Here is a 19,304-nt window from a genome sequence, read left to right as displayed (position 1 = left end):
CAACCCCAGTGACCTAGTTATGGGACAGGGCAGTCCTGCTCCTGGGAAAATCCACTCTCAGGGCTACGGGCCCCCTTTCTACTGGCAGACACATCAATGAAATGGGAGGGGACTGGGGACCATGGGCGCAGAGCAGGTGGAACAGAGTCCCCAGAAAATTCATGCTCAAGGCCTCAGTCCTGCTTTGGTAACAAGAATTTCCTTTGGGGGTGCATTCCCTGTATAAAAAAGCCACAGAAAATGTGAGGGGACCTCGGATCTTGCCATAGAGAACTCTACGCCTAGGAAAAGACCTAGGAGGCCCTTCCTCAGAAAATCACCCTGGGTCCTAAAGGCCTGACTTTGGGAATCTTCCACAGGACCTTAAATGCCAAAACCAATGCCAGGGGGTCTGTAGCCTCTGTCCTCCTAGCAGTTTCTATAGCGGGTGGGGGTGAGGGCAGGGGAGTGGCACCAATTCTGTAAGAAAATCCAAGGGTCCTGGGCCTGGCCTTTGCATTGGGGATAACAGATTCCCCCAAGAAGGTCGTCTTTTCAGTGGCTGTTGGTGCCTTCTAAACTGGGTTTTGGGGCTCCAATCATCTCCTTGAAGAAACCACAATGCCTTATGGGTCTTATTTTGGGGAGCCAGATTCCGTTCCTTTTCTCACAGACCCCACAGGAAGCATGAAGGGCCTCGTTGCCTGCTGTAGGCTCAGCTATCCCATGGCTGATGGGGTCAGTGGGGTCAGGGAAATAGAGGACCCAAGGCTGGGGCTGCCGGGTGCCTGGTACCAAGGTGTGACTTCCATGCCACATTGGCAAGGAGGTTCCTCGTGGCCATTACTGCAGTGGTCTTGAACGCTGGTGAGGATTTGGGACCTAGGGGCTGGGCCTCTGGGAACCGGATTCCCATTTGATCTTCAAACAACCAAGGGAGGCAGATCCACTTTATTATTGCTGTGTTGCAGAGCAGAAAACTGAGATTCGAAGGGGGTTAAGTGATTTGCCGAAAGACAACATAATCCACACAATCCATTCCATACCATGTTCTTTAAAAAAAAAAAAAATTTTTTTTAACATTTATTTATTTTTGAGAGATAGAGACAGACAGAGCACGAGCTAGGGAGGGGCAGAGAGAGGGAGACACAGATTCCAAAGTAGGCTCCAGGCTCAGAGCTGTCAGCACAGAGCCTGAAACAGGGCCCAAACCCACGAGCTGTGAGATCATGACCTGAGCCAAAGTCGGACGCTTAACCGACTGAGCCACCCAGGCACCCCCATACCGTGTTCTTAATCTAGGGTGTTGTCACTGTGTGTGAAAGCAGAAAGAAGCCTCGGTAACCAGGCTCCAGGAGGCCTGTGGTTCAAGTCTGAGGCTCTTGGTTCTTGACATGGATCCCTACCCAGATGGCTGCTTTGTTTTGCTTTTATAGATTTCTGGCCCGATTTCCCTCTCCTCGTGTGAAAATGAAGGTGGGAGGAGTGGGTTGGATGTTTGTTCCAGGCATTTCCAACTGGGAAATTGCCTGTATCAGATGATCCTTTGTGCTGGGGCCACCTGGGGGAGCTTGGATTATGATGGAGAGGTCCAGCTGGGAATCTGCACCCGGGTTGGACGTGGTATAATATTAACCTCCCCAAGCTCATTTTTCTGCTTCTGTAACTACCAACATCCGCAGATTGTTGGAGAGGGGAGTCAAATGGAATAAGGCACATAAAGCGCTTAACGCTTAATTAGTGCTGGGTAAGTGGAACCCGACCTTACCAATACTTGCATGCAAGGGTATTCTCCTAAATTCTGTTCTAAAAATCCCTTGCAATAGGCTGAAAAAAACACCTCTCATTTCCCCTTCCTCCTAATCAGATTTGAAGGAGAATTTTTAAAGCACTTTTATTTTTACTCCTTCCTAAAATAGGAGGATTTTGTCTTTGCTCCCTGAATTTCTTTTCAGGGTTGTTGAACATGCAAAGTTTTCAGAATGTTGGTAGGAAGGCTCAAGCAATGTTCTTGCTTTCAGATTCTGGTTGGAATAATGATACTGGAATAATTCTGATTAGAATATTGAGGGGGAACTTTGTAGTTGCCAGAGCACCCAGGGTCCGTCAGCCACTTTTTTTTTTAAAGAAGGAAATTAAATATTTGTTCATTCATTTATTAATTATTTTTTAAAGTTTTTATTTTTTTATTTTTATTTATTTATTTATTTATTTTTTTCAACGTTTATTTATTTTTTTGGGACAGAGAGAAACAGAGCATGAACGGGGGAGGGGCAGAGAGATAGGGAGACACAGAATCGGAAACAGGCTCCAGGCTCCGAGCCATCAGCCCAGAGCCTGACGCGGGGCTGGAACTCACGGACCACGAGATAGTGACCTGGCTGAAGTCGGACGCTTAGCCGACTGCGCCACCCAGGCGCCCCTAAAGTTTTTATTTTGAGAGAGAGAGAGAGAGAGAGAGAGAGAGATCATGTGTGTGCGCCTGTGAGCAGGAGAGGGACAGAGAGAGAGAGGGAAAGAGAGAATCCCAAGCAGGTTCCCCACTGTCAGCCTGGAGCCCAATGCGGTGCTTGATCTCACGCATCAGGAGATCATGACCTGAGCCAAAATCAAGAGTTGGACGCTTAACCAACTGAGCCACCTAGGCACCTCTATATTTCTAAAACTTTAAACATCTTACAAAAAGTTTGGAAGGCAGAGAAGTCACCAATCATCCTGCTATCTGAATGCTGTGAATTCTCTTAAAATTAAAAAAAAAATGTGTACTTTTTCTATCACTTTTATACTCTGCTATTTCTACTTCATATTTATCACTCCTTTAAGATTTATCCAGTTTTTGTTTATTTATTTAAGGATTTTTCAAATTTTATTTTTTGTTTTTAAAAACTGTTTATTTTGAGACAGAGAGAAAGTCAGAGAAGATGCGCAGGGGAGGGGCAGAGAGAGAGGGAGAGAAAATCCTAAGTAGGTCCTTGCTGTCAGCCTGGAACCTGACTTGGGGCTCCATCCTATGAACCGTGAAATCATGACCTGAGCCAAAATCAAGAGTTGGATGCCCAACCAACTGAGCCACCTAGGTGCCCAAAGATTTATCTGGTTTTAGAATGGAGGTTATGTCGTTTTCACTGTTGGGTCAGAAGGGACATGATGAATGAGAAGATACCACCGGCTACTTTGCATTTTGAAATAGGAAATTTTAACTGTTAGGCAGTATTCTTCCCACTGAATCTTTCAAAAATTCTTTTGGTGTGTGTTTTTACAAATAGGCATGAGTATTCTCCAGGAAAAGGATGACATATTTTTGGACCTGAAACAGAAATTCTGGGATACGTACAAGGTAAGAACAGACTTTTGAAAAGGTAACGCAGATCTTTTCGTATATTTGTAAAATTAAGTACATTTTAAGGAAACTCTTCTTAAGTTAGGGCTCCAGTTGGTTGGCACCAGGGGACGGTATATTGATGGAGAGATCTTAAGATTGTTTTGCTAGTGAATGAGTAAGACGCTTTAAGGGTGTCTCTATATTGGGAGTGTCTATACATGAGTGTCTGAATTTTAGTCAATGTTCATGATGAGTCCTGTTTTGAAAATTTACTCTTATCATGGGTATAGTTTATTTAGTGAAGTTTGGACCCAAAGAGGTTGGTGCACAAGAGGAATAGTAACAGATGAGTGATTAATGGAATCATGCCCATTCAGAGCCAATGTCCCCAGGTGTACATTCTGCTGCGTCCCTGTGAAGGATGTTCCCCAAGATCACTTCTAGACTCAAAGCAAGTCACGTGTCGCACCGTTTGCTCAATACAAATATACACAACCCAGTCCAACAAGTATTTATTAACTTATTCCCTGAAGATTTATTGAGCAGCACCCTGAAGGCCTGGCAAAATCAGGGGTGCTTTCTGTCCCTGGCCTAGAGCATGTTTTATTCTATTAATCCCAATTAAGTGAGTTTTCAGGAGGGCCGAATATGCACAGACTGGGCCTTGGGCTTCACGTGTGTTTAATTCCCTAACAGAGGCGGTGCCAAGCCACACCGGGCTACTGCCTGTACTGATTCTGGCATCTTCTATGGAGTAATACTGAGCCCCAGAATCAGCATTGCCTGCTTGATGGTTGGAGGCAGATGGTAGGGAGGGTGGAAGCTGCATGCTCCCCTCCCCACCCCCCCTGCCATTATGCTCAGGGACAGTTTCTTCTCCTTTTTTTTTTTTTTTAATGTTTATTTATTTTTGAGACAGAGAGAGACAGAGCGTGAACAGGGGAGGATCAGAGAGAGAGGGAGACACAGAATCTGAAGCAGGCTCCAGGTTCTGAGCCATCAGCACAGAGCCCAAAGAGGGGCTCGAACTCACGGACCGTGAGATCATGACCTGAGCTGAAGTCGGACACTCAACCGACTGAGCCACCCAGGCGCCCCAGTTTCTTCTCCTTTAAGGGGAAAGAGTATTCAGAGCTCTTGTTATTTCCCTTGGGGCAGAAATCAGGAGCCCACCGGGACTCACAAATCCAAATGTGATTTTCTTCTGCTTTATTTTGGAAAAAGAAACAAGTTTGCCCATTATGTCAGAGATCCTATGGAGGCATCTACATGTAACGTTTTAAAAAAAAAAGAGCAAGCCGGCAGAATTGGGAAAGAAAGGGGCTTTAAGCAGGGACTTGCAGGTCTTTCAGATTCTCCTCCCTTAACGAAGACACACAGGCCACTTTTATTGGGTGTTGGATATCCTGCCAAGGATCCTATACGTCAGGAATAGTGGCAGGAGAAACCAGCTAGAGGGTCAGTGTAACCGAGGTCACATTAGAAACAGAGAATGGCGGGGGAGTGCCTGGGTGGCTCAGTCGGTTAAGCGTTGGGCTCTTGATCTCGGATCAGGTCATGATCTCACGGTTCATGAGATAGAGCCCCAAGTTGTCAGTGCGAAGCCTGCTTGGGATTTTCTCTCTCCCTCTCTCTCTGCCCTTCCCCCACTCATGCTCGCAAAATACATAAATAAAACTTAAAAAAAATAGGACTGATTGGAGAGCTATTTAGGAGGTAGAATTTGTCGCTCTGGGTGAATGATTGGTGGTTGGGGTACTGGGCAAGGACGCATCTAGGATGGCCCACAGGTCTCTGCCTTGAGTGGTAGCTCATCACTTGGGATAGTGCATAGAGGATAGCGAGCCGATTGGGGAAAAAAGGTAGATGAGTTCAGTTTGAGAAATATTGAATTCTAGATGCCATTAGAATATCCAAAGGGAGACTTCCAGATGCACAGAGGAGAGCCCAGAGAGAAGGATATTAGATATGGGAGAAACTGGTTAAAACCAGGCTTTTGAGCCAAGCTTGATCAATGAAACCAAGAGCACAAACACTAGGAGTTGGAAGACAAGAAGCGTCCAAAAAGAATCTGTCACAAAGGCTTTCTTGTAGCCCAAGGGACATGTGAGTGAAAGCAGAATTGCTTTTTGGTTGCTGAGGAATCAACCGCATGCCCAATCCAAGTTCTTTGGATGAAGGTGGAAAGAACATGTCTCATTTATTTGTTGTTTACATGTAGGTAGTACTTGAGTTTTTACTTTGTTTTGTACAGATAGCATGCAATTTATGTCTCCTTTCACTACCTGTAATATGGTGGCTCAGGTATATTCCCTCTTAGAAATATATCTTGTATTACATTCTTCTCTTTTATAGGTTTTTATTTTTTTTAATTTTTTATGTTTATTTTTGAGAGACAGAGAGCGAGCCAGCAGGGCAGGGGTAGAAAGCGGGAGACACAGAATCTGAAGCAGGCTCCAGGCCCTGAGCTGTCAGCACGGAGACAGATGAGGGGCTCGAACTCATGAACCGTGAGATCATTACCTGAGCCGAAGTCAGATGCTTAACTGACTGAGCCACCCAGATGCCCCATCTTTTATAGGTTTTTAAAACTTTAACTTGGAAATGATTTCAAGCTGACAGAAAAATAACAGAATAGTTCAAAGAATACCCTTTACCCATATTCGCCTATAGTTAACATTTTGCCTATTTGTTTTATTATTTCCTGGCTCTATCCATCTGTCCATCGATCTTTCTATCTGTTTCTCTGGATCATTTGAGGGTAAATTACACACAGAATTACCCTTTACCCCTAGATACTTAAGTATCTATTTTCTAAGAATAAATATGTTCTTTTATATAACCACAGCAGAGTTAGCAACTTCGATACATTTAACAACGGTAATAATCCTTTTATCTCACCCACCAACTTTATACCATGTTTGTAAATTCACTATCTAATGGTCTTTACAGCATTTCTTTTCCTTTCAAAAGGTAGAGGATGCAGTCTAGGGTCAGGTAGTGCATTTAGTTGTCCTGTCTCTTTAGTCTCCATTAATTGGGAAAATTTCCTTAGCCTTCTTTTGTCTATTACAACACTGATATATTTTTCTTAATTTTTTTATTTTTATTTTTGATAGAGAGAGAGAGAGAGAGAGAGAGAGAGAGAGAAGCAGACTGCGAGTGGGGGAGGAGCAGAGAAGGAGAGAGAGACGGAGACACAGCATCTGAAGCAGGCTCCAGGCTCTGAGCTGTCAGCACAGAGCTCCGTGGGCGGGGGCTTGAACTCACAAGCCATGAGATCGTGACCTGGGCCAAAGTCGGACACTTAACTGACTGAGCCACCCAGGTGCCCCTCAACACTTTAGTTTTTGAAGAATACAGTTTTGCTTCTCCCCTTAAAAAACAGCAACAAAAAACCCCCACAACAAAACCCCCAAAACAAAATACTCCCTTTTTGGCGGTATTTTGTAATACACGAGAATGTCAGCTAAACTTATTCTATAGCAAGAAATAGTAGAATATATTATTTGCCTTCAATCTTTTTACATAAAAAATCAAACGTTTTAGATAAAATTAGAGTCCCCTCTGGCTCTCATTGTGTGACATAGACTATGTTATTAACAAATCATTCCATGAAAAATGAAAAATTTAAAACTTTACTGATGATCCTTTTATAAATATATTCCTGGGGCATCTGGGTGGCTCAGTTGGCTCAGCGTCCAACTCTTGATTTTGGCTCAGGTCATGATTCAGGGTGGTGGGTTGGAGACCCACATCAGCTCCGCTCTGGGCATTGGGCCTGTGTATCATTCTCTCTACCTCTCTCTGTCCCTCTCCCCCACTAGTGCTCTCTATCTCTTTTAACACACACACACACACACACACACACACACACACACACACACACACACTCTATAGCATTTGCCTGGCCTAACAGTAAAACCACAATGTATAAATATATGTTGTTATTTTGAAAGCGGCTAAGAGAAATGGTACTGATTCTGAGAGTCTTCTCATTCTGGGTCTGTGGATATGACTAATATAAATATCTCGTACCTGAAATCTCTTTGCACAGCTCTTACCCTCTTCTGCTTGAGAGACTTTAAGTAGTCTGATTTAATCGGCTTAGTCTGAAACATAATATCACCTCCACATTTTATCTGCCTGGTATTTCTTAATCTTTCATGGCATGAGCTGTGGGATTGTGTGTGTGTGTGTGTGTGTGTGTGTGTGTGTGTGTGATTAAAACGCATTCTAATAAAGTTTTTCTTTATTCCAGAGTGGTCTGATGTACTGGCCCTTTGTGCAGGTGAGTGTCGAACGACTCGGAATGCTAATTCATGGCTGTGGTTTGTCTGGAGCCTAGCATACTCTTTCTTTCTGTTACAGCTGACCAACTTCAGCTTGGTTCCCACGCACTGGAGGACAGCTTACACTGGACTTTGTGGTTTTCTGTGGGCTACCTTCCTCTGCTTTTCACAACAGAGCGGTGATGGCACATTCAAGTCTGCTTTCACCTTCCTTCATGTGAAAGAGGCCGGTGCCGTTGAAAGGCCTCCCGAGAAATGAGAAGCCAAGGACTCCCTGACAATGACGGATTTATTTTATTTTATTTTTTAATGCAGTGGATTGCTTGCAGATAAGAGTCTACTCATCAGTTATGTGCTCCATTTTGGAGAATTACTATTGCATAGACCCACTGATTAAGTATCAATGAATACTTTAAATTTTATTCAAACCTTTTTTCCCCATGCTAGTCTGAAAGTATCACTTCTCTATTGTGTTCGTGTCTCTAATACTTTGGTGACCACTGTGCCATCATGGCATTTTGCAATTATTACTATTTCGATTCTAATATTTTAATGCCAGTTGATTTAAAGAACCCATTTTGCTTCTAAAATCTCAGGTTGTCTCCTAAACACTTTGCATCTGTTGAACTTTTATACCAAAAATATTCCTTATATAAGTAAATTGGTGTTTACATAGAGCTCAATCAAGGAGAAGATTGAATAACTGGATTTTTTTTTCTGGAAATACTTTATAGAATAATTTCTTGTTCTCCTGATGCTAAGTTCTGTAAGAACATTTTATGCCATCAAAAAAAAAAAATAGTATGTGATTGGTGTGTCCTGTATAGAAATGTATTTCATGGATGTCTTCTACTATTGTAATTTTGAAAATTTTTTTTTAACGTTTGTTTATTTTTGAGAGAGAGCATGAGTAGGGGAGGGGCAGAGAGATAGGGAGACACAGAATCTGAAGCAGGCTCCAGGCTCCGAGCTGTCAGCACAGTGCCTGATGCAGGGCCCAAACCCACGAACCGTGAGATCGTGACCTAAGCTGAGGTGGGAAACTTAGCCGACTGACCCACCGAGGCGCCCCATACAACTATTGTAATTTTGAAGTTAAGTACTTTTTAGTTCATGTGTTCTAGTTTTGAGTAAATTCAGCTGACCGAAGTATCCCATATCTGTATTCCAGACTTAGGAAATATACACAACATCTGGCTTCTTAAAGAAATATATTGAGGGGCGCCTTGGTGGCTCAGTTGGTTAAGTGATGGATGACTTCGGCTCAGGTCATGGTCTCGTGGTTTATGGGTTCAGGCCCCACGTCGGGGTCTGTGCTGACAGCTCAGAGCCTGGAGCCTGCTTTGGATTCTGTGTCTCCCTCTCTCTTTGCCTCTCCCCCTCATGCTCTGTCTCTCTCAAAAATAAAACAAACATTTTTAAAAATTTAAAAAAATATATTGAGTGAAGTTTCTTTTCTAAGACAATGAACAAATTTTCTTCCTCTGGAAGGAAAACTCTATTTCATAGGTTTCCAAGGAAAACAGTTACCCCAAATTTCACAGCGATGTTATATTTTTAAAAATCAGCGTTTTCAAATAAATCTTTATGGGCAGTCTTTGAGGCAGGTGTGAGATACCTGATCTAGACTTTCTGATTTACTGTTTGTCTAACCTCAAAACCAGTGGGTCTAAAAATGCTGTGGATATCTCAGGAAGGTTCAGCAAACTTCACCTAAAAATTGCACCCCAATGCTGTTTTTCACGAGTTTTCATGAGCATTTCACAAGTTTTAACATGGGAAGAGCTGAAGCGTTCATGCATTTATCTTGAGAATTTGTATTTAAGATTAATTAAGGAATATGCACTTAAGAATTTTAAGCATATAATTCATATAATTTGTAATATAAATGCGTTTAAGTCCTAACTATATCATGTCTATGATTTATTTGAATTTACTAGGTATTAATATATTTTACATTATTGGGAGAATGGTGAGAACATTTCTAGATAGCTTAATTCTAAAATTTGTTACAGTACTAGGATTATTTTGAAAGTAGTTAATACAACAGCTATTTCATAATATATAAGACAGATTTTGTCATTGAAAAAGTGTATCTAGAGTAACTATGATAAAGTACTGCCTGGCAATCTTTTAGACAAGCTTCAGCATTACTTTTTTGATGGAATAATTGCATTTTGTATAGAAGTAATTGGGAACACAGGGGCGCCTGGGTGGCCCAATCGGTTAAGCGTCTGACTTCGGCTCAGGTCATGATCTCGCAGCTCGTGGGTTCGAGCCCTGCATTGGGCTCTGTGCTGATGGCTCGGAGCCCAAAGCCTGCTTCAGATACTGTGTCTCCCTCTCTCTCCGCCCCTCCCCCACTTGTGCCCTGTCTCTCGCTCTCCCAAAAATAAATATTTAAAAAGATTTTTAAAAAGAAGTAATTGGAACACAGACCTTGTTTATACCGTCAAGGGGGAAGAGCTTATTATTCATAAATGAGTGTGATCATCTTTACTCAGTCAAGTGCTGCCCTGTGCGGTAGAGAACATATGGCATGCATGCTCTGAGTTTTTGCAAGCGATACACTTCTGATTTTTATGCAATAGTACTTTCATGTTTTATTGTGAGAAATGAAAGTTACTCCAAGTAATGCAATGTTTGTCTGTTTTTTTTTTTTTTTCAACGTTTATTTATTTTTGGGACAGAGAGAGACAGAGCATGAACGGGGGAGGGGCAGAGAGAGAGGGAGACACAGAATCGGAAACAGGCTCCAGGCTCTGAGCCATCAGCCCAGAGCCCGACGCGGGGCTCGAACTCCCGGACCGCGAGATCGTGACCTGGCTGAAGTCGGACGCTCAATCGACTGCGCCACCCAGGCGCCCCTGTTTGTCTGTTTTAAAATGCTGCTGGGGCACCCTGGTGGCTCAGTCCCTTAAGTGTCCAACTCTTGATTTTGGCTCAGGTCAGGATCTCATGGTTCCCGAGTTCGAGCCCCGCATCGGGCTCTGCACTGACAGCATGGAGCTTGGTTGGTATTCTCTTGCTCCCTCTCTCTCTGCCCCTCCCCATCCCTCCTTCTCTCAAAAATAGATAAATAAACATTTATAAAAATAAATAAAATGCTGCCACTCTTGGTAAACCCTAAACCTCCCCAGGTTTGGAATTTAACAGGTGGCCCCCACTGTTCCTCCTGATTTTCCCATTCTGTAAGGTTTCTTTAACGCCCTTGTGTGTTGCCCACCGTGTTCTTCTGGCCCCGTGCTTGCTCAGGCAAAGGCAAAGCCTATAATTCGTTTCCATGAACAGACATGAGACAGACCAGATTTTCAAAGACAACTAACTTTACTTAATGCGTGTGGAAAACAAAAGGGAAATTTGAAAGGGGAATTTGAAAAATGTCAAAAGCATTTTTTTAAAAGAAAGATGCAGAGGGGTATATGACATGGCACATTATCATTTTTTTAATGTTTGTTTTATTTTGTTTTTGAGAGAGAGAGAGCACAAGTGAGGGAGGGGCAGCAAGAGAGGGAGACATAGAATCTGAAGCAGGCTCCAGGCTCTGAGCTGTCAGAGCAGAGCCCAACGTGGGGAGGGAACTCATGAACCGTGAGATCGTGACCTGAGCTGAAGTCGGATGTTTAACTGACTGACCACCCAGGTGCCCCTGTCAAAACCATTTTTTTATAAAAATTTTACAGAATACTGAATTCTTTGTTTATTTTTTTCATGTTTATTTATTTTTGAGAGAGACAGAGAAAGAATGCAAGCAGAGGAGGGGCAGAGAGAGGGGATCCCAAGCAGGCTGTGCACTGTGAGTGCAGAGCCCAATGCGGGGCTCAAACTCATGACCCATGAGATCATAACCTGAGCCAAAATCAAGAGTTGGACACTTAACTGACTGAGCCTTTGAGGTGCCCCCAGAATACCAAATTCTGGTCGTCTCATGAGTTAGTTTGAACTCAGAGATCACAAATCCTGTCCTTGGTCCAGGCATTTGGGGTAGTTACCTTGTACCTCGAATAGTACCTTCCAGCATTCCTTTTTTCTGACTCTGTGATTGTCACTGTTTGATAATACCATTGACCACCACCACCAGGGAGCTGTCATTAATATCAAGAGTGCTCGAGTCCTGTCTTATTGGATGACTGGTTCCCATTTCCAGTCTCGGAGATAGACCTCTTACCCAAATAACTGAGAGAAATTATTTCCCAATCCAGGGGCGATCTTTACTTCCATACAAATGGATGTGACCATTCTTATTATCCACCAGATAAAGTAACAGATAAAATAACCATAATCCTAGCCTTCATGTAAACATCCAACAAATGTTATTAAATGGCCAGTGTGGGGGTGTAAAGAGGATAAACAACATGATGAGAAGTGTGTGGAAAGAATCATGGTCTATTTGGGAGTAAAAGTAAAAAAAAAAAAATTGATAATCAATTTCTCAGGACATCTAGTCCAACTCATCATTGAGTGCTTGAGCAGCATCTATGACAAGTGGTCAATGGAAAGCTTGGATTTTACACAGATAAAACCACCCAGTCGTAGGTTAGTGGTATAAGCAGCAGGTACTTTGAAATCATGGTGCCCTGAGTAATCTAGGAAGGCTTCCTGGAGGAGATGCCTAAGTTGGGTCCCAAAGGATGGACAGTCACAAGACTAGAGGTCTGCAACGTGGAATGATGATGATTGTAGGATGGGATCAGATGAGATGAGATCTTAAAAGACAAAGCAAGAAAAGTATCTTATCTTATCAGAGAGAGAATGGGAGTGAGGAAGAGGGGCAGAGGAAGAGAGAGAGAGAGAGAGAGAGAGAGAGAGAGAGAGAGAGAGAGAGAGAATCTTAAGAGTGAAAATCTCCACATTGAGTATGGATGCAGGGCTTGATCCTACATTCCTGGGATCATGACTTGAGCCAAAATCAAGAGTTGGATGTTCAATCGACTGAGCCACCCAGGTGCCCCAAGAAAAGGTCTTTAAGTTCTAACCTAGAGGGAAATGTCCACTGACCCTTCCTCAACTTTGGGTAATGTAAATGCTTCTAGCTAGCTTACTTGTATGTAAAAAATCATGCATGATTTGCAACTTATTGGTATTTTTCATTTGTAGGAAAATTAATAAAAGTGATTCCCTATTATCTATATCATGGTTTGGGGAGAGAGAATTAGGCAATGTATAAGTTTGCATATGTTTACATTTTCTAATACCAAGTTTGAGAGAAGCACGTGAAAATATTTTCCTCAAAATCTGTGCAGTAAGGCGATTGGGTAGATAAAGTAATCGATCATTTGTCCACTCTATATAGCTAGTGAATTTGGCATTTAGGGGTTCATACAAATGAAGGATGCTTTGGGAAAACTTTTCCTGATTTGTATGGATACTTTTGGGGCCAGAATAAAAACGTTTCATGAACGTAAGGAATTAAAGCCACTAAGAGATACAGTTCAAAGAGAAAAACATTTCAACATTGTAGGACTTTATTAATAATTATAAGTCTGTTTTTTTTAATTCTTTGAAGAAAAATTGATTTCTTTTACAATAAAATTGTAGATAAGAGATTGAACTTTGATATTTGAGGTTGTATGAAAATAGGTCACCAGATCACTATATTAACCACAACCAACCAAATTAAACGTAGGTAGGCTCTTTAGTTGAGGTATGTTACCTAAAACTACAATTTCTAACTCACGTATCATTGTTATATACTTTATTTGTTTACTGTTTTTCTTCCAAAGATTGTCACCCTTTAGAATCTGTTTGAAGCTTTCAAAAAATCTTTTTTGCTACGTGGGCAATTTACTTTTAGTTCAGTGGAATTTTATGTGGATTTTTACGGAATATGTAGCAAAACAAATTCTATCCAGAACATACTTAACAATATATTCTGGAGGCAGCTTGCATTCAGAAATTAGGTTCATCTTCTGAAAGTATTAGAAAGTTAGTAGATTTTTGTGCCTGAGGATTTAGACTTTACAATTGGCTACATTCAATCTAGTTTTACCCATAATGTTTGGAATCTAAAGGAACCAAATCACAAAAAATGCAATTTAAAAACTGAAATATTTCCTCTTAATACTGCCAAAGGCCAATGAGTGAAAGGGGAAATCAGAGTTTAAGGATCAAGTATGTACTTGGAGTTTAAAGATAACAGATAAGGATGCCTGGGTGGCTCAATCGGTTAAGCATCCAACTCTGGATCCTGGTTGAAGTCACGATATCATGGTTCATGAGATCGAGCCCCGAGTTGGACTCTGCAGTGACAGCAGGGATCCTGCTTGGGATTCTCTCTCTCTCTGTCTCTGTGTCTCTCCCGGCTCTCTCTCTCTCTGCCCCTCCCCCTGCTTGTAAAGGTAACCCATAAAGAGCTGAGAGCAGTAGCCAACCAAGTGAACAGAAGTGAGTAATTAATAATTGAGTAACATTTTGGATATATATCAATTAAAAGCTTTGCTTTTAGTTCTCTTCCCTTTTGTAAGTCTGTCTTTCCTTAAATCTTTATTCACCAATATATTCTTCTTTCTCTGTCGAATGGCCATACCTAACCCCCTTCTGTCCTTCACCCCCTCCCCCCATCCATGACCACCCAAACACTCCAGGACAGAGTAACTGTGATGAGATCAGGGGCTGGAGCAGTTCAATGGCACGGCAGTCATGCTTTAGAGAGATGGTAGCAGAGACCCCCTCATTCTGATCAGCAATAAAGGAGAATTTTGAAGTGAGTAAACATTCTGGAGGCAGCTTCCATTTGAACTTGGGTTCATGTTCTAAAAGTATTAGAAAATTAATGGATTCTTGTGCCTGAAGATTGAGACCTTGCCTTGCCCATTTTCTTTTCAGAGATGCCCTCTTCCATCTAGGTGCCCTTTCCCTGCATGCTCTCTGGCTGTAATACTGTATCTTCCAAATTAGTTCTTGTTTCCTTTCCTTGCCTCTCAAAACTCCCATTCTCTTCCTGTGGCTGATTTCAGGTAGATGTAGAAAAGGAGTTTATTAAACTAATTTACTGAGATGTGGAAGAGAGCCTTTCTAGCTGAGATTTTTTTTTTAATTGCTAACACAAATCTCTGGATGGAGTTTCAGGAATGATCGCTGTGGTTCAAAGAGGTGGAGAGAAGATGATGTATTTTTGGCAGGAGTCTTCTGATATGCCGTCCACTTCCCATTGGCTTGAAACCAGCCGAACCAAGGTCATCACAATGTACCGTAAACTTTCCAGAATGGGTGGTCATTATCTATTTGCATATTTGTACTCCCTACCAGATGGTGAGATTTTGGAGCGAGGAACATGCTTCTTTTTTTTTAAGTTTATTTATACATTTTGAGAGAGAGAGGGGGAGAGAGAGAGAGAGAGAGAGAGAGAGAGAGAGAGAGAGAGAGAGAGAACGAGTGGGGGAGGGGCAGAGAAACAGGGAGAATCTCAAGCAGGCTCCATGCTATTCAGCACCGAGCCCCTGTGGGGCTCCAACTCAAAACCAAGGGATTGTGACCTTAGCTGAAATCAAGAGTCAGATGCTTAACTGACTGAGCCACCCAGGCGCCCCGGGGAAGGATATGTTTCTTATTTATATTTGTATCTGAAGTGTCCAGCACACAGCAGAAACTCTGTTGACACCACTGAATGAATTCATGTAGTTTATGGATTTCTTGTCTGTTGCTTTTTGCCCCTTGATTGGTGCTGAGAAATCTGGACTGATCTTGCTATCATTTTCATCCCCATATGCAGGCAGCCGTCCTGTCTTAAGGTCAGCACAGCCCAGACCTTCACCTATTCCAGCTCCAGGCTCAGTTTCTTAGGGATGCTTGTGACTTGTAGGCTTTGATTCCCCGTGCCCAATTTGCACATATCCCTTAGAAAGCCATTTAATCACACCTTTAGAAGGCAGGATTATTTGTCCTTGAGAATTAGGCGGAATTATTGTAGTTGGACTTTCTCCAAATCACTAGAAAAGCTTTTGTAATGGCTAATTTTATGTGTCAACTTGGCTGAGCCTTGGGAGGTCTAGATATTTGGCCAAACATTACTCTGGGCATTTCTCTGAGGGTGTTTTTAGATGAAATTAGTACTTAAACAGCTAGAATGGTTCAAGCAGATTACTCTCCCTAATCTGGGTGGGCCTCATCTAATCCGTTGAAAGCCCAATTAAAAGAAAAAGGCTGATGTTCTCCAAGTAAGAAAAAATTCTTCCTACCTGCCTGCCTTCAAACTGAGATACTGTTTTTTTTTTTCTCCTGCCTTTGGACTCAAACGGAAACATCAGCCCTTTCTGGGTTTTGAGGCAGTTGACCTTCAGATGACAGCCACACCATTAGCTCTCCTGGTTCCCAGGCTTTCAAACTCACATTGGAACTAAATGATTGGCTCTCCTGTATCTCCAGCTTTCAACTCACCTGGCAGAGGGAACTGCTTCCATAATCATGTGAGCCAATTCCTTATAATCAATCTCTTTCTCTCTATATATTCATGCACATCCCATTGGTTCCGTTTCTCTGGAGAATACTGACCTGTTTACATACCCCTGTTTACATATGTTAATATTTCATAGTTTGTGGTTCCTGCATTGTGGCTGTCTGCCCCGCTCATGACGGTTGCAGAATTACACCGAACATTACTTTCCGGGACCCCTGAAACCATATCGTGAGGGTGGTCTTCCACCCCTAATCCCACAGCCTCTCTATTAGGACCACAAATCTCTATGACCTAAAAACACAAGTTCAGCCAGAGAGCCAGCTAATCGCCAAATAGCAGAACTGACTGTATGTTCGTTTTTAGCTTGACAGTGGGTGGAGTAGGTCTGTTGTGAATTCTGTGAATGTTGGGGGTTGAGAATGGATTCCGGTTAAACGGCAACCCCTTTTGGAGCTGAGCCCCTTCCAGTGTTTGGCGGTGTTTCTTAGTGAAGGACTCAGTCAATGTGTCTGATATTCTGCCTCTATGCTGAGGTCAAGTAGTTGGTCAGACACCTGCCATGCTGAATATTGCCCTTTGGGTATTTGTTCATTTTCTAGTCCTTGTGTGAGTGTCTTATTCCCCTGAGCCATGGAGCCAGGATGTTCTTTTCACATTTGGGGTGGGAAGTATTGTAAGGGCAACACGAGTTGCTTCGTTTTTAAGTTTAAATTTTATGTATAAAATACATATATTAAATTTTTGGTATAATGTGATGTCACGTATATGAAAAAGCAAACGAATTTTAGTTAAGCACAGCAAATGACTCTGACTCTTGTGTGTTATCGGTGGTACGAACATTCTGGGAAATATGTAAAGGAAATGAGACTTACATCCTGTAATCTTCCTTAATCATCTTTATCGCAAATATGAAATTTATGCCTTTATTTTGGATTGAGATACAAGTTGTCCTTGTCTGTTTATATGTGTTCCTTGTCAGTTACTGAATTCTTGACAAATGTTTGGCTTACTTCCTATGTATGTACGTACGTACTCTCAAAGAGCCGAAAATTTAGAATTGAAATTTTCCCCAACTGACTTCTCAAAAGTCACTCTTTTTGAGCCTAAGTAGGAAAAAAAAAAATGCAGTATGAAGTTTCCTCTTACAAATACCAAGGAGGCAAACTTGAGCTTCAACTTCAAGTTACTGAGGCTACTTTTTCCATCTAGTGATCACATGGCTCCTTTGCTCTGGAGTCTGCTAATTTCTTCTTTTGTGATTTAAATTCTTTCCTACCGTCTTGGCTGAAATAGATTTCCCTGAACACATTCAATGAGAATTCAATTCTCATTGAATGTGTTCATTCTTAACTGAGAATACATATTTGAAAAACGTGTTGCATTGCTCTGGAGTTGAGTTCAGGGAACATTTATACATCTGTCCTGTTTATGAACGCACATACTCACGTACCTCAAGGTCACACTCGATCTTTCTGTGGTTACTCTTGCTGTTTTTACCACATTTTCATTTTAGGCTCCTTTCTGTTGTTTCAGTATTAGAATCACGCTTTTGTGGGTAAAAGAGAGAGAGAGAGAGAGAGAGAGAGAGACCAAGAAACAGACTCTTAACTATAAGAACACGCTGATGGTTACCAGAGGGGAGGTGGGTGGGGGATGGGTGAATTAGGTGAATTAGGGATTAAGGAGTACCCTTGTTGTCATGAGCACTGCGTAGGGTAGGGAAGTGTTGAATGGCTATATTGTACACCTGAAACGAATATTACACTATATGTTAACTATACTGGAATTAAAATTTTAAAAACCCTGTTCTGGGTATAATGGGAATAGCAAGTAGCCATCAGGAAGTTAACTTGGGAGGATGGGGGACAGGATTCCTTTCCTCGTACACAACGCTTGCCTTTTAGTTCTCGAATTTGAATGGGGATTGATCAAATGGAGTGAAATTACGCGTAGAGTTCAGGTTTGTGGAATTTTCATGTATCATTTTATCTGAATGTCTTCTGTGTAAGAATTATAAACTGGAAAATTGAAACAAAAACTACTAACCCAAAGTGAAAATATTTCCTGTTCACTGGATTTCTTTCATAGCAGGCTTCCAAAGTGAAGATCAGGAGAATGTTCTTACAGGAAACACACACACACACACACACACACACACACACACACACACACACACAAAACCTGTGTCAGTACAGATTCTTGTATGTTTTGGCCAGTTTTATTTATTTATTTATTTATTTATTTATTTATTTATTTATTTGCTACTAAAGGAAGGTAGGAGGAAAAAAAATCAGTTTATGCTTGGGTTGAATGCAAGAGAAAACACGTGAATAATATTTAGAGGTCTTAATAAAGAAACCAGAAGTATTACATTAATATACTGAATAGTAAGATATAAACCCACCAGGGAGAAATTATAATCTGTCACATTTTTGCAGACTGTTTTTATTCCATAATGATAAATAATATGAAAATGAACCACGATTTCCAGGCTTTGGGCCAATAATGAATTTGTGAGAATAGCGTTAGAGGATTTCCCGCAGGTGATGTGTGAAAATTTTGAATCGAGTTAATGATCGCAAGCGGTTTGTTTTAGCCTCTGGGAGAAATTATAAAAAGCAATATATACATCTTGAGTCATTTCTCAACCGTTTGGAGCAATTATGCTTTTACCTGAAGCAATGAAAAACTTTTCACGAGGGTGAAAAAAAGTGTATAAAATGGTCGCTTTTGAAGGGCGCCTGGGTGGCTCAGTTGGTTGAGCATCTGATTTTTCATTTCGACTCAGGCCATGATTTCACAGTTCGTGGGTTTGAGCCCCGCGTCGGACTCTTGGCTGACAGAGCAGAGCCTGCTGGTGTTTTCTGACTCCCTCTCTCTCTGCCCATCTCCCTCTTGTTCTCTCTCTTTCAAAGAATAAATAAACATTTTTTAAAAAATGGTCGCTTGTAAGGTGAAGGCTCGAGGAGGCGATTTTTAACTGTGAATGTGTAGAAAGAATGATGAACAATTCTCACAAATGTTAAAGGGGAAAATCGACCTTTCTTTATTCCTCTCCACTATTGCTACCTATTGCTGTGGACTGGTTTCTTTATGGTCCTGTCAGAGCATCTGACATTTGCTGGGGTGTCCCCTCTTAGGAGATCGTGTCTTTGTCTTTTTTAATTCAAATTCTACACATAAGTCCTCTTTCTTTCTTTCTTTCTTTCTTTCTTTCTTTCTTTCTTTCTTTCTTTCTTTCTTTTCTGGCTAGGTTAATATTCATTCCTGTGCTGGCTCTAGTCAGTATCAGTTCTAAAGACTCTATTTCCCCCAA

At 41.7% G+C, this 19,304-nt stretch overlaps 1 protein-coding gene across 3 annotated transcripts in view; it reads left to right on the top strand.

Moving 5' to 3' along the window:
- The window catches only part of MPV17L (MPV17 mitochondrial inner membrane protein like), a 32,712-nt gene that overhangs the window by 907 nt on the left and 12,501 nt on the right, over window positions 1-19,304 (top strand). The window contains exons 2-4 of one of the 3 annotated variants that reach the window (XM_003998853.5): window positions 3,246-3,316; window positions 7,563-7,592; window positions 7,673-8,276. In XM_003998853.5, the coding sequence (XP_003998902.2) occupies window positions 3,246-3,316; window positions 7,563-7,592; window positions 7,673-7,852 (281 nt within the window). In that variant the 3' untranslated portion in view covers window positions 7,853-8,276. Of the gene's footprint in view, window positions 1-3,245; window positions 3,317-7,562; window positions 7,593-7,672; window positions 8,277-19,304 lie in introns of those variants that run through there. The other 2 variants (XM_023246550.2, XM_023246552.2) reach the window with 2 other exon arrangements.

This window comes from Felis catus, chromosome E3 (assembly GCF_018350175.1).
Source record: "Felis catus isolate Fca126 chromosome E3, F.catus_Fca126_mat1.0, whole genome shotgun sequence".
NCBI classification, from domain to species: Eukaryota; Metazoa; Chordata; class Mammalia; order Carnivora; family Felidae; genus Felis; species Felis catus.
This window is presented reverse-complemented; position numbering and strand designations above follow the sequence as displayed.